This window comes from Python bivittatus, unplaced genomic scaffold (assembly GCF_059951505.1).
Source record: "Python bivittatus isolate LINGU-HERP-01145 unplaced genomic scaffold, Pbiv_v1 ctg000610_np1212, whole genome shotgun sequence".
Lineage (NCBI taxonomy): Eukaryota > Metazoa > Chordata > Lepidosauria > Squamata > Pythonidae > Python > Python bivittatus.
In genome coordinates, this window is record NW_028277088.1 from 50,472,429 (window position 1) to 50,488,138 (window position 15,710).

A 15,710-nucleotide genomic window follows, 5' to 3' on the forward strand; every position below is an offset into this window, starting at 1 on the left:
CATATTTGAAACATCTCTATTTGTTTTGATCACTGAGATCACTAGGGAAAAAGGAATTCTACTAAGGGAAAAGGAATTTCAGCTTTTTCTCTTAAGGCGTAATCCTCCAGGACGTTTGCTGCTAAACCCCCGATTGTTGTGAATGAGTAGCTTTCAAGAGTGTTATTGATGGCCTTCATGTCCCTGCCTGAACAATCACAATCCCTTATTTTTAATCATTTTTTTTAAATTAAGTAAAACAAACAATAGCAAAAACAAAACAAAAAATAAAGGAAAAGGAAAAGAAAAAATATACTGTACCTACATAAAACTTTACACTATGGTGAAAGTTGAAATGAAAATATGGTGGTTAAAGATAGATTTTTAAAAAGTTTCAAAAAAGACAAAACAAACAAAAAAATAAAGAAAAAACATTATAAGAAAAAGCATTCTAGTCACCTCCCATTCCTTTCTCCCCCACTTTTACCCCTAGCTCTAATTGCTACTTATATATTTTTATATTATACTTTAGTCATTTGTGATTATTGCTCATTTCTATTTGGACCACTTGGATTTTTTTTTAATCAGTTTCTCTTTTTCTTCATAAACCATATTCTAAGTGTCTTAGCTTGACTCGCTGTGTGATATGTTGTATATAAGGAAACTATTCCTGCTTGAATTGATTAGATCTCTGCTGTGAATGTATGGTCAGTTTTTCCATTGCCCTGTATTCTTCAATTTTAGTCTCCCAGTCCTGTCACAATTTCATTTCTAGGTATATTTCAATGAACAGCTATAGAGTATAGTATAAGCACAATCAAGGACTTCTATCATAAAAACAACCTTTTAAAGAAGTAAACTTAAAGGCTGTTCCTGTGGGGGATCATGTCGGGGTAAAGCATTCTTTGTCTGAATAATATGAAAAGTGTATCAGACTGAAAATTTTTTCCAGATACCAGCATCTCAGATTTTAATGGCCGTGGTCTTTCTTCCACATTTAGTACATTTCATGTACTAAAAATCAATTTGTCCACACAAATGAATGACGTCAATGACCGCTCCTTTTTGTGGCCTGCTTCAACTTTGCCAAGATGCCTTTAAACTTCTTAGATACTCCTTTACTGACCTCAAATAAAAGGGCAGCTTTGACAATATCAGACCACTTACTCCAATTAGCCTCAGCTTATTTATAGTGGCAGATCAAACTGCACTATAAGGTTTCTCCTCTCTGTCCCATGTATCATGTTTGAATGCCTTCTCTAAATGACCTGAGTTTTGCGCACTTCAGGGTCAGCCTTGTCACCTCATTCTGTATGGGCTGCATGCTGTTCAAGGTCTTCAGGGGAGACTGTTGACACCTCCGTAGAAATAGAAAAATGGGTGGTTGCAAAACGGAAGGTATCTCATTGCACTGAATCCTTCCTTAGTGGGATTATTTGTTAGGCCTATGTTTGCTTTTTAATGATTTATGGTGTTACTTAATTTGGAAAATGATTTTGTACTTTTTAATTTGCTGTAAGCTATCTTCTGCTTTTATACCGAAGTTTATAATATAACATCTCAAACCAGTAAACTATTAATTCTGAATTCTAAAATCAGTATACATTTTGCAAACCGGCCAGAATTTTGTTCTTTCTTCATTATTGATTTTTTTGCATTATGACTGTTTTGCATAATTTGTTCTGCTTCTGCAAGATATACTCACCGAAGCCCACATCCAACCACTGCAAATCATTTTAACCAACCACTTCAAAAACCTCTTTTTAATTATTATAACTCTTTATAACCCTTATAATAAGGGCTAGCAATGTGCTTTTATTAAATTAAAGCCACATTTCTATGTTCTCACAGGATTGTGGTATAAAACAACCCTGATTACAGGACACATAGTGTCATAATCACATATGTATTTGAAAAAAATACCTGAGACATTGGTGAATGGGTTACCACAGTAGATGCAGCATCAGGCTTGAAAGGATCAAAGTCCAAATCTAACAAAGACTCTTCTTTTTTAGCATCAGGAACTTCATTCTGTTGGAATTACATCTTTTAAACATCATGTTTAATCTGAATGTACAAATAATTTTTCTCATGAAATATACATCAGTGCAAACAATAAGGAAAGAGGTTGGAATCCAGTGGAGCCAGTCCATTCAGAATATGTGAATAGGTAGTCATGGATATAATATGAAATGGATAATGCAGCAGACTTTTTCTGAATTAGTTTTTGGTTATTTTATGCAGGAAGGAATTCATTAATGATTTCACTAGCCTCAAACTTCAGATTCAGTTAGTATTTCATTATGTGGTGTATTTTCCTATTAGTAAATACAGTCAGTTAGGACTAAGGGTGTAGGAATCATGGACATTTACTTAACAGAGGATTGATCCTGGACAAATTTCAGTCATGCTCATCCAAACACAAGAGCGTTTGTGGGATTCACTACCAAACCTCACCACGTTTTTGTGAGGATTAACTAGAGGTTTCACCATTACACCATTCTAAGCGTATAAAATAGTCTCAAATTAATGAAAACTATTTTGTCAGTGACTGGGACAACTTATTCTAGGCTTTCCCAGCTTGTATATGAGTCATTGCTATTATCTCCACCCAAAAAGGCTTCCCAGCCTTCCCAGCCAACACTGCCAAGGCCTTTTGGTTTGGGATGATCAAGTTGTAGCATTATCCATCTGAATACCTCAGGCTGGAGAAAATGACTGATACATTCACTTAACTTACCTGTGAAGGAGTTGTCACATTTATTTCTGGAACAAAGTTATCATCAAATAAACTGATGATATTTTCTTGTTGCAAGTCCTTTGTTGGTGTGAGTTTAGGCAGCGGTGGGACAGGAGGTCCTTTCCTCAGCTGAAAGAAAAACAAGCATGTTTGAAAGATAAAATGATATATCAAAGGTACACTAAAACAATAATGATTTTTTTTCAGTGTTTCAGAACTAGGACTGGCAGTTTCTGTAGCATTTTGATGTAAGACATTACTGTCTTCAAGCTTTCTTCAAGTAATAGTGTTCCTTAGTTCAAAGAATATCACAGCCAGTCAAGTAAAATGTATTTTATTTTATTTTTTTCTTCCAACAATCACAAGTGGGTAGTTGAATATATGGTACAATTTTTATCCTCCTTTTATTTCCCAATCTGAGAAGTAAAAATGAAGGGCTCTCTTGCAATAAATCAACGATCTATCTGAAGGGTTGATGCACACTTTCTTTATGTTTTATTTATTTAGTTTTTGTTATTCTGCCATACACCTAATGGAGTCCTTGTGGTATACAGCATAAAAGACAGTATTAAATTACACAACAAATACTTCAGAATATCAAAATTGTATTCACATGGTTATCTCCCAGTGACTGGAAGCTCTGCTGAACAGTTCCATTTTCACTATGCCCCTCAAAATTGGGAGAAAGGGTTATGCTGCTGGCTGGGGAATTCTGGGAGTTGAAGTCTACACATCTTAAAGTTCCCAAGTTTGAAAAACACTGGTCTGTTATTTCTCAGGAACAAATCTGGGCAAGGACGGGGCTGCAGAGGAAAGGGGAGTGAAAGAGAACTCTCAGAGTCTGAGACAGAAAAAGGAGTTTTTCAAAACATGGCAAACAGCAAGCAGATGCTGGTCACTTCGGTCTTATTCCTTATAGGGGTCCTTCAGTTAAGGAATCTGGGAGTAAGAATCTCAAACAACTCACAGAGACCTATCTTAATGTAGCCACTAATGATGGCTGGAATTTTATTTATTCCATTTCCAAGATTCTGTATCTTAACCCCTTTTTTCCTGGCATTAATCTTGATTAATGAGACTCCATGTGAATCTTGCTTCCTCAGTCATGTGCTGATGCTTAGGGGCTTGATAAAAGCTCAGAGAAAGAAAATTAGGATCAAAAGCACAATATTGTAGAAAACTATAGCATATTGTTAGATACAGAGGGTTTTGTATTTGACCACTATTTAATTTTTTCATTTTTTCTTGCTATACTAGTTAAATGTATTATTTAGTCAAATTAATTCCATCTTTATTCAAATTAATTCCGTATCTCAAGCTGCCTTTGCCTTTGCTGCTGCTCCGTCTGTAGAAATGCAGTGGTGATAAACATTGCTCCAGAGACCTATGCGTGCAGTTCTACTCACAAGCTAGGGAGATTTCAGCTCCCATAACTGGAGGGGAAAGGCAATGTTTTAGGAGTCTCCTTACAAACTGGTGGGTTCATGCCCATTGCCTGCTTGTCACAGCACAAAGATGGCCCACTAACTGTTTATCAAGGGACATATCCTCAGAGAGGGCTTTTATCTTGCAGCCACTCCACTGGTCAAGCAGGCGGAAGTTGGGCTATGGTTAGGGATAGCGTTTTCCATCTTATGCCACGACTGGATCTCCCATCTGGACAATTCATGGCACACGGAGGAGTCTGCAGTCTGCTGAATTCCTGCTGGCCTGCTGAAGGACTACCCCCTTCTGTCTGGCTGCAGAGCACTATGCCTTCACACCAGGACCAGCTTTAAGTTAAACCAAGCAGGCACCGGCCTAGGGTGCCAAAACGTAAGGACACCCATGCTGCCCATCCTTCTGAACCATTCTAAAAAATCTTTACATTGGCAAAAGGTGGCACCATTAGTCAGTGTGGGTGCCATACACCCTTAAGCCAGCCATCTTTCTTGTGTAGGTATTTTCTTCTCTTTTTTGTGGGTGTGGTTTGCTCAGGAGAATAGAAACCTCCTGGAAGACCAAATGTGAGTCTTCCATGAAGTTAACTTTGCCATTGGTAAGCAGAAAGCAGAACCTCACCCAACAGTGTGGAATGGGGAAGAGCAGCTGCCGAGTGCTTTTCCCCTGGCATACCATGCCGCTAATATTTCATCCATCCTGGAATGGCAAAATCCTTAGCAAGACAACTTGTACACACTTTCTAGATCAGTTTTTGGATCATGAAATCTTTGAAGACTAGTTTGGGCTCTCTTTTAAGCACTGACTTTTGCCTTTTGTCAGAACCCCCATGGTTCGGTAACATCCTATCATGTATGTGTACAGCCAGGTATTCTGTTTAGCTGATAAGTAGAATGGGAGCATGGGAGAGATAGCACTGGCTCTTATAATGTTCCCATAGGTAGTATTTCCCTATAGGAAAAGGAGGACACTGCTGGGCTGGCAAGGAAGAAGAGATGGGAAGACATAAAAGAAAAAGAACTCTGGGAAGGAAAAGGAAGGAGAATAAAGGCTGGCAATCAAGATGAATCTAGATAGCATTGGTTATTAAAGTTTTGTTAATCCCAGGAGAGCCTGGGTCAAGATTCTTGAAATGATTGTGAGTGGGGAAGGGTCCACAGATCCACCAAAGGAAGAAGTACCTGCCGTGGGACATTTCTATCCAACACAGATAACTTTTGTGGAAAGCTGAAGAAGACCACATCCCAGCAGCCAAAGAAAGAGACTTGACATCAGAGAGAGAGAACATCAGCCAACATAATTTCTCCTTCCTTATCTCTTAGTAGGAAACAGGAATGTAATATAGGAATAACAATACTAACAATTTAGCTAACATTCTTTACCAGGAACAGGAAGCTTTTTACCTGTAGGAAAAGAACTCACTTTACAATGCCTGGGCATTGCTTTTAATTCAAGCTGATAATCACTGATTTATTGCTGCTGTTATCTGTATAGTGGGAAAGCTATACAGTAAAGGAATATTGCCTAGATTTGAAATTAAAGGTTTGTGTTGCTTTGTTTGCAACACAAACCTTTAATTTCAAATTAAAGGCAAAAATAAAAAGAGAAAAAAAATAACAAGCATTATCACATGTGCTGGGTCTTAGATCACCCACAAAAAGCTTGTAACATCCCAATTTTTTTATAAGAGTTCAAATGAGTTAAAAGCAAGGCACTCTTGGTAGGTGGGTTTGCTGTATAGACTGTGGTTTTTACAATAGCATACATTCTTTCCAGTTCAAAGATGGGAGGAAAGCATATTAATGTGGCTGTGTGGTTGAGCCCTGTAACCTAGCTAAAAATTCAGGGAAAAATGTATATGGTCTTTAATAAGGTCTTTTAAAGATAAAATTTAGAAGGAACAGAGAACTGGGTGTGAACTAGTCCTCTCCTTCAGTAGAAGGAAGTTTTATCTTCTTGTCCTTTGAAATCTTTTTGGCTCTTGAAAATTAATTCTCAACGTTTCAGGAGCTTTAAAAACAACAACAATATGGAAGATTAAGAGGGAGGTTGGCAATATGATCTCACTCTTTTTGATTACAGAATTGCCTGCTGAACTGAAGACCCATCTGTTATTGGAGGGGCATCTCAGAACAGTCTGATTTTTGATACATTTCTTTGTTGGGCTAATAAGACTAAGAAAAATGCAACAGTCGCTGAGTAATAGAACAGCTGCAATGATCACAAGCTTATTTGAAGCACATGTCAATGAACCAAAAGCTTGCAGAAACTTCTGTTGTGGACAATAACAGTCTTCTGTACTGAAGAATTTGGAAAGCAATTTAGTGTTTGTGTACTTTGGATATTCCACATCAGTGAAGGGTGTTTTAGTTGGTCGTCAGCAGCCCAGCCAGAATCTCTCCAACTGCCACAGGCGTGCAGAGCTGACATGTCCTTGCAGATTAGTAGACCACCAATGACAAAAGAAATCAAATCACATTTACCCTGTAGGAAAAGAAATTATATTCCTTTTATATCAGGAGGATAAAAATAGCCATGCTAAGTTTGCTGCTTGGACTGATACCAGAGGCAATTGGCAGCTTTTAACTCAAAAGATTTCACCATAGCAACCTTAAATTGTGATGCAAGACTGCCAAAATGTTATCTGCATTATGTTACCTGTGAAGGAGATTTAGGACGTGCAGGCGCTGGAGAACTCGGGGTTGCCAATGTATGATTTGCACCAGCTTCAGGACTAAGTGGCGGGGAGGCCTCTTCAGGTGGCGATGGAGTTTTTGCAATGCGGAGTGGACCGGAGTCACTAGAGAAATGCAGAATGCTAGTGCATATGAAGTGTACTCGTTTTAACATTCTCAAGGAACATCTGGGGACATTTCTAAACCTACAGATTTCCACTTACGAAAGAGAATAAAAACATTTTGCTCATTTATGTTATATATAAAATGCAATATTTTTTTTCCTTCTTAGCATTTTCCCACATGTGCAGGGCCTGCTTTTTTATTGGATCAACTGGATGTTGATGTATTGGTTGCAACAGGAATTGACCGACCGGCTTGTCGCCTGAGCCTGACATTGTATAAAATGCAATAAAACCTGGAAGCCAGTCATATATTCGCTTAGATTTTGATTTTATAGGCTCCTTGCTTTCCTGAATTCTGAAAATTCTTATTTTCTACGATAACTGATATAATAACTTTGTTTGTACTGGACAACTTTTCTACCACTATTCCAAATGAGGTGAATGTGAGCCTTTGTAACAGTCCTAGATTAATTTATAAACATCCCCAGAGATATACCTACTTTCTTGTTTTTCATGCACTGACATGTTAAGAGCCAACTTTCAACACCTTTCTGAGCTTTCTTTGATTATATGGCATTGCTAGCTTTCACTTCTGAATATCAATACTCATCAGATTTTATTAGAAAATATCACTTCTGTATACGTCTCTATATTATTGTATATACTGTATTTCATGCCCTATTTATAATATACTTTTCATTATGAAGCACTTATTATAGCCCTTAGCCATTAAGCTAATAATAAAGAATATCCTTGGAAATTAAAACCATTGAGCTAGACACTTAATTACTGTAGTTTCACTGATGCTGTTAAAGAATATTGGAGAACCAAAATCCAAGTATCATTTTGCTGTCTAAAAAAACCCTAAGATTTATAATTTACAAAAATGCTAGTGTTATATTTTGAAGATGCATGCAGCTATTGTATTCTAAAAGCATCACACTCAACAAGAAGAAATGTGGCCTTCAACATTTTTGTGAAGCACTAAAGTAATACATGATTGTTGAAACTCCAATCATATTTTCTATACTAAAGCAGAGCAACATCATTTTTAAAACAGGAAAAACCTTGGTGTTCACTCACCACCTCTTTCTATGGAAAGAGAAGAAATATAAAAGAGCAAGTTTTAATAAAAGAAAGAAGGGAATTAAGTTATTTTTCCTTATTTTATTTCTCTATATTTTTTTCAAGGAAGGTTCACCTTCAAGAGGCTTTATAGGATTTATAAATATTTCTTGTGCAAATATTTGTGGTGCAAAAGAGGCAGGCTTTTAGAAAGTGCAACATGTTTTTGAACTCACTCATCCACCTTCAAGCCATTCAATGATCTACTTAGATGCTGCTTTAATATTGTCTTCTTGTGAAGAAATATTTGTCTGACTCCCCAATCCCAGCCAGTCAAGATTTATACAGCCCACTCTTCACCTAGCCTGGTACTCTTCAGATAAAATAGACTTCACCTCCCATAATCTCAACCAGCCTGAACAATCCCCATGGTCATGCTGGTCGGCATTAAAGTAGATGAAGTCCAACACATCTAGAGTACACTAGGTTGAGGGAACACGATGCAGCCAGTTAAATAGTATCAGTACATTATCATTCAGCAAATCAGACATGACAGAAAACAAATCCAGAATGAAGGCATCTTGAATGGCTACTGGGGAGATAGGTACCAGTTCGAGTACGTCTGCTAGCTCCAAATAAAATTACTGAAAACATTTTTCTTGGGAGAAAATTTGCAAAATATTTCCCACTTTGACCCCACTTAACCTTTTCAAATATTATACCGCTCCTTGTGTGTTATATGTTATTTAATAATATCATACTTAGAGATATAAAGAAACAGAAAACCAAATAATTAAGAAAACATTTTTCCTTTTTTCTTTTTTTAATTAATTAATTTCCTTTTTTTTCTTGTCATTTTTTTTCTTTTCATTTCTCACCCCTCCATTAACAACTCTGGAGGGGGAGAGAGAAGGCTTGTTTACTAATATTTTTCCTTTTAAATGAAACATTATATAGTTATGATGTGAAAGAAACAGGTCTAACTTTAGAAATGCTCACAGCATACCAAGAAATAGAATAACATATGAAAGGATAAATTGCCTCAGTTTGTTTCAGTACAGGCAAACCTTCAATGAGGAAATAAAAGCTTGCTTCAGCTAGGACCTACAGTCATTACATTTTGCTTTAAGTAGGTAGACACAATACATTCTTTTTGAACCTTATCCAATATAGACCAGTGACATTAAGTTTCTTCTAATTCAACTTTGGTTCCTGGTGATTTCATGGACACATTCACCCAGTTTTCTTGGCAGCATTACCAAAATGCCATTTTCCAGATGATTTCTGGCTTTCCAATCTAGAGCTGTTGTTGATCAGAGCCTAGATATCCCCCCCCCCATATCATATGACTAACCACCGTTTTTATCAAGCTCCTTCAGTCCTTAAGACTAACTGAGCAAACTGAAGGAACCATCAAATTACCTGATACCATCTCAGTTAGGAGGCTAGGTTGTGTGAATTAACAAATAACCCTCTCAAGAACTGCAGTTACAGGTAAGTAACTAGTTCATTTTGTCATGGATGAGTTTTATAACTGAGGAGCATCTGGTTGCTATAAGATGACCAAACAGAGGATAGTCCTTCTAAAGGCAGCATCTCTCTGAGAAATCCAGATTATAGTGCTGGAGTAGGGTGGACGACTTGAGTCTCCATTACCAAATAATTTGGACAGAAGAACACCTCAAAGGAAGTTTGCTGAAGTTGCTGTTGATAGGAGCCACACCTAGTATTTGGGAGTGTGATTCCCACCAAACTCCAGAAGCTTCTCCGTGCAGGCACAAAACCCACATTTGAAAATCAGAGACCACAATCAGGAGAAGATATAACCTACATGAAGGAAAGCAATAACTGAAATGCTCCTTCTGCCTCTTGGCCATGTGAACTGCTCATTTCCCAGATGAACGCATTCCATCCATTTAGCATTCATTTACATTTGTTACAAAAAGGAATATGAAAAATTGCATTTGAATATGCATATTAGAATTATTTTCTCACACAATAATGCATTATTAATAATTTCTCTCCAAATACAGTACATGTATATAGCTTTATATGTATTTTGATTCTTTTTGAGTTGCCAAAATTTGGGGAAGTGAGAAATCCAAAAGAAAATTGCATACTGAACTGCACATGAATTGGAAACCAAGTCAAACCAACCAAGTCAGTTTGCACTGGAATTTGCAAAGAATGGGTCCCTTAATCATCTCTAAGAAATATACAACCTGTTTCTTGCCTAAGATATTATAATTTACTTCTGCAAAATTATACTGAATTTCCAACAATTAAAACCTCCTTTTAATGCCAGATGTGGACTGATACAAAACAAGACGAGTGCACATATTCAGTAAATAAACTATTTATTACCAGCTGATTCATTTTACTAAGTCCAAAGTAACATATTATATTATTTGTATGTTTAACTGCATTATGATAAAAGATTTTTACCTGGGTGCCCCAAGGATTGTGAAGGCCTTGTCAGCATGCTGCTCTCCCAGTTTAGTCATCACCTCATAAAGTTTGTGGCAGAGCTGAGAACAACCACAACAAAGCTGTCATTTTTACAAAGCTATTTTAGAAAAAAAAAAAACCCCACTAAAATGGTTCATTTTTCACACAATGGAACTAAGATTAAACACACTTTCAAAAGTGGGACGTTATCACAGTCACACAAATTGAAATGCAAAGTTTCACACTTAATACTTATCATGTACTAAATGAGGGTTTTTTGCTGGGATGATTCAGTGAAAAAATGGAGGAGGAAAATGTTTTATAAAAATGCAATTTATGCTTGGTGTTATTTATATAAATCAGAATAAAGACAAGATCGGCTGGTGTGGGTCTTCCGGGCTGTGTGGCCGTGGTCTTGAAGTTTTGTTTCCTAACGTTTCGCCAGCACCTGTGACCGGCATCTTCAGAGTGCAGGAGCACAGACAGGAGCAGTTATCTCTGTGCAGTGGAGAGAACTGCTCCTGTCTGTGCTCCTGCACTCTGAAGATGCCGGTCACAGGTGCTGGCGAAACGTTAGGAAACAAAACTTCAAGACCACGGCCACACAGCCCGGAAGACCCACACCAGCCATCGTATGCCGGCCGTGAAAGCCTTCAACAATACAAAGACAAGATCCTTTTTAGGTTTAGCGCCTCAGGATTATTAATCTCAAATTACAGTTAGACAGGGTTGCTTTAATCAACTCTAAAATCTAACAAAATCAGTTACAATTTTGTTATCTACAATATATAGGAAAGGTTGGGGAGACAGCTGCCTAGGGGCCCACAAGCAGAGGGCCCACTGGGGTCCCCCTTGTGGCCTACTTCCCGCCTCACACCTTCAACAAATTTGATTGTGTGGAGTAGGGTTATCGTATCTGAATGGCAAAATCCAGACAACCACTAGATCGCATTGAGGGGTTACAAATTTTTACTTCTGTTTGCTGCCACATCAGATGTTTGCAGCCCAGACACAGTAGCCCAAGCACAGAACAGCAGCAGCACAAATGAAAGGAGTGAGTGAGAGGGAATGAGAGTGTGCTAGTACTACCACCTCCTCTTCTTCTAGTACTAAATCTGTTGTGGCATTAGCATCTTGAAAATGCACTAGAAGTGGAGCCCTTGGAGATCTGGGCACCTTTCTAGGAAACTGGTGCCAGTCCTCTACTCATTCTCCTCCTTCTTCCTTGTTAAGTAACAAGAGGAAAGAAAATTGGCTAACAAATTGAAGCAGCCACTCCAGATGATCAGCAGATGGCAGCAAAGTAGACCACTAGATTACTGCTGCCGTCTAGTGGTCATCCAAATGTTTGCAGCCCTTATAAACCATGCTTAGGAGATTTCATGCATCTGAAGTGGGAGGATAGCCTATACTGTGCTCATCCGTGGATGTATTCTAATGAGAGGAGAAGGAGGAGGTGGAATACTTGGGGAGAGTTTTGTGGGGTTCAGTCCTGCTGGTGCAGCCTAGAAGAAACAGCCATATTGCATTCCAATTCCCTTTCTCCCAACCACCCTGAATTGCCATAGCCCAGAGGGAGCTTGATGCCTGAGTTTTTTCACCATTGGGAAGCCCCATCTGAGAGATATGCTTTTCGGAAACAGAGCCCAGAAAGCTCTACTTACACCTTTGGGCATGTGCCAATTTCAACCTCATATAAAGACACACATTTAACTTGAAGAAAAAATCAAGGCCAACACAATAATGTTACAGCACTGGAGTTTATTTGGAAAGATCTTCCTCACTACATCAGATCTAAACATGCCTTTGCCTGCAGGATCAAAATCTGAAGATACAAAATTTAAATGGGCAGCAGAAATCAACTATAGTCCCTGCTTTGCAGGCATTAATAGTTTGTGATTTGGGGTTTGCAGCTATTAATAGTTTGGGGTCACTGCAGATGAGTCCAATTCAATATTGAATGCAATTAATACTGAATCCACTAAAATAGAAACAGATGTACTGATAAAAGTACCCTAATCTGATCTGAAAAATCTGGATGACCACCAGATGGCAGGAAAGAATTCAAGTTTTCTGTACTGCCATGCTGCCATCTAGTGGACACCCCAAATTTTGCAGCCTAGATATAGTAACCTTAAGTAATGGAAAAACATTAACAATTTATTTTTCTCCCATTGTATATGCCTTCTATCTTATTGGATACAATACTTTAAAAATTATGGAAAAAAGGGGATGTATCCAGGTCTATCACAGTGCCTGTATATTTCCTAGCTAAAAGCATTGTCTGTGCATTTTAAATCAGGGCACTTCATTTCATTAACTGCATTAGCCAGAAACTAGTTTATAAAGCGATCGATTTATGTGCCATCAAGTCTGTGTCAACTCTTAGCAAACACATTGACTCTATGATGGTTTGTCCCCAAATCTGTCCTTGAGGCCTTCTAATGGTGCACCCATTGCCACTGTAACTGAGTCCATCCACCACCCTTCTCTTTCCTTCTACCTTTCCCAGTATTAGAACTTTCTCCAGAGAACTAAGTCTTTGTATAATATGTCCAAAGTAGGATAATCTGAGCCTGGTCATTTGTGCCTTGAGTGAGAACTCTGGATTGATTTGTTCAATTATTCATTTGTTTGTTTTCTTGGCTGTCCATGGTATTCTCAGGAGTCTTCTCCAACATCAAAGTTCAAAACTCATTCTATCCTGCTGCTTCAAAGTTCAACGTTTGCTTCCATAGAGTCTCACAGGCAATACCACTGCTTGCACTATTCTGATCTTCACAGGTCTAGACACATCACAGCATCTGAGTATCTTTTCCAAGGCCTTCATGGCTTCTCTACTGAGTGCCAGTCTGTGGCATATTTATTTGACTGTTTCTTCACTACTGATAGTCGATCCTAAAAGGTAAAAGCTATCTACCACTTCATATTTCTTCATTGGCTGGTTGCTGTCATTAGTTTAGTCCTCTTTATATTTAATTGAAGTCCCATTTTTTTCATTGTGCTCATTGACTTTTATTACTAGAGCTTTGCATTTTCAGCTATCAGAGAAGTGTTATCTCTTGTCCTCCAATTTTAAAACCATGTTTTGTCGTCCAATTTTAAAACCATGCTCATCTTCCAATCTAGCCTCCTCCAATATATATTCAACATATAGGTTAAATAAATACAGCAAGAGTATACAGCCATGTCTCACTCCTTTGCCAATCTGGAGCCAATCTGTTTTGCCATGTTCTGTCCAAACTGTGGCTTCCTGATCTGTGTATAGATTTTGCATGAGGACAATCAGATGTTTCGGGATTCCCATTGTCCTAAGGATATTCCACAATTTGACATGATCAACAAGATCAAAGTGAATAGTGCTGTAAGCAGAACTGTCAGGTTCTCTTATGTCTTATCTCCATCACCATAACAACTGCAATGTGTATGTGTAAATGGAAATAGTTTGGGTACAGATGAACCTAGCAAACAGAATTGGCATCTATGCAGAAGTCAGCCCTAATGAATTCAGCTGGATTTTAGGTACAAATGTATAGGATGGATTCAAATGTTAGAACCATACACAGAACCCAAACTACTACACATCTTCTATTATGGAAAGAAACATCTAAAAGGTCTCTATAGTTTCAAAGCAGGGATGTATTTCAGTATTTTATATAAGATTTGATTATGTGGCATTATTGAAACTTGTATTAAATCCAAAATCCTGCAGATTATATCTATTGTGAAAAGAGAATTAATCTAGGCTGACTTTTGCAATCATGGTGGTAAGCTCATTTTACTCTACTGTATGGAGTAAATTCATAGTCATTCAAAATATTCATAGTTTTCTTGGCTTGAGAAGCATAATTATCTTAAACCTCAGTTGCTGAAAGCATACTTGTTTCATTATTATCACATCATCTAGTAAGTTCTTATTCATTCATTCATTCATTCATTCATTCATTCATTCATTCACTCACTCACTCACTCATTTTCATTCATTCAATTTACACAGCTGCCCAACTCATGCATATCACTCTGGTGCCTAACAGAAAATAAAAAACAAGATAAAAACATAATAAAAAAACAATAAATAACAAATATAGGAGCCAAGATAAAAAACAACCAGCATAGCTTAACCACACAACCTGGGCAACAAAGCTGAGAAACCAACTCAACAAATGATAGATATTGTTATAATAATTTTACCATTAATCTAGTCTTCTTCAATAATTAAAATTATAGTAATCATTTTTACTCATAAAAAGAGACTGCTGCAGCTACAGATTAAATATGTATTTCTTCAGCTCTATTTTTTAATCCAGTTATAGCATTCCCCTACCTTACCTCTACAATGCATATATAATTTTACTCACCAAAGCTATTTCTTTGTGAAATTTGGCTTCAAGGCTGGAGATATTTTTAAACGTGTTCACATAAAAGCCCACTCGCCTAAGTGGAAATGACAGATAAAGATGAAAAGTTTGTAAAAAAAGAAAAGAAAGAAAAAGAATGAAAAAAAAGCATATTGTATATGGACACACCATGTTTTATTCTTATTCCAAGAATCCTGAAAATGTAAAAGATCTTACACATATATGGGCAAACAACCTCCCTCTTCCCAAATTTCCAGCAAGATACTGGCTTAAGTTAAGCTTTCGTTAGATACATTTATCTCCACAGTGTGGATCCCTATGGCTTGGACTTGCCCTACACAATGGATGTCAATGAAGCAACTATGGAAGTCCAAGGTTTGCCCCTTTGTCTTCATTACTTTTGTTTGTTCCATTAGGGAATTAGATTTAAGATGTCTCCAACAGTCCTAATGAGAATAAAATCAAAATTTAGTTTCTCAATAAACTCCACTTTTGAATCAAATGTTACATGGTTTATTGTGTTAATAAGAAAATGACTGCTACAACAGCCAAGTGAATTTTTCTAAGGGTACAAAGATGCCATTGACAGATCACAGAGAAACAACTTAACTTGTTAAAGCTTTTGGAAAATAAAAAGAAGCAAATAAACTTTCCAAACAATATACCTTGACCACAAAGATGGTAGTTCTTCTTGCAAATCAGTGTTAAAATCTTCAAATACCTTCTGTGCTTTCTGAAACTCTTCTTCTGCCTAGAACAAAGTGAAATACCTAGCAAGCTTTTTTGGTGAAGTTGGGAGAAGCAAAACAGCTCTGAACAATGCAGCATATTATTTCTGGTGGGATTTCTTTGGGTTTTTACACCTTTTAAGGACAGCTGG

At 37.4% G+C, this 15,710-nt stretch overlaps 1 protein-coding gene across 2 annotated transcripts in view; it reads right to left on the minus strand.

Moving 5' to 3' along the window:
* AMPH (amphiphysin) overlaps positions 1–15,710 on the minus strand; it is an 89,211-nt gene that overhangs the window by 18,450 nt on the left and 55,051 nt on the right. For both annotated transcript variants that reach the window (XM_007429161.4, XM_088149991.1), the window contains exons 7-12: positions 15,496–15,581; positions 14,831–14,906; positions 10,470–10,552; positions 6,818–6,959; positions 2,720–2,848; positions 1,903–2,010 (exon numbers count right to left, since the gene is read on the minus strand). In XM_007429161.4, the coding sequence (XP_007429223.1) occupies positions 1,903–2,010; positions 2,720–2,848; positions 6,818–6,959; positions 10,470–10,552; positions 14,831–14,906; positions 15,496–15,581 (624 nt within the window). The remainder of the gene's footprint in view (positions 1–1,902; positions 2,011–2,719; positions 2,849–6,817; positions 6,960–10,469; positions 10,553–14,830; positions 14,907–15,495; positions 15,582–15,710) is intronic.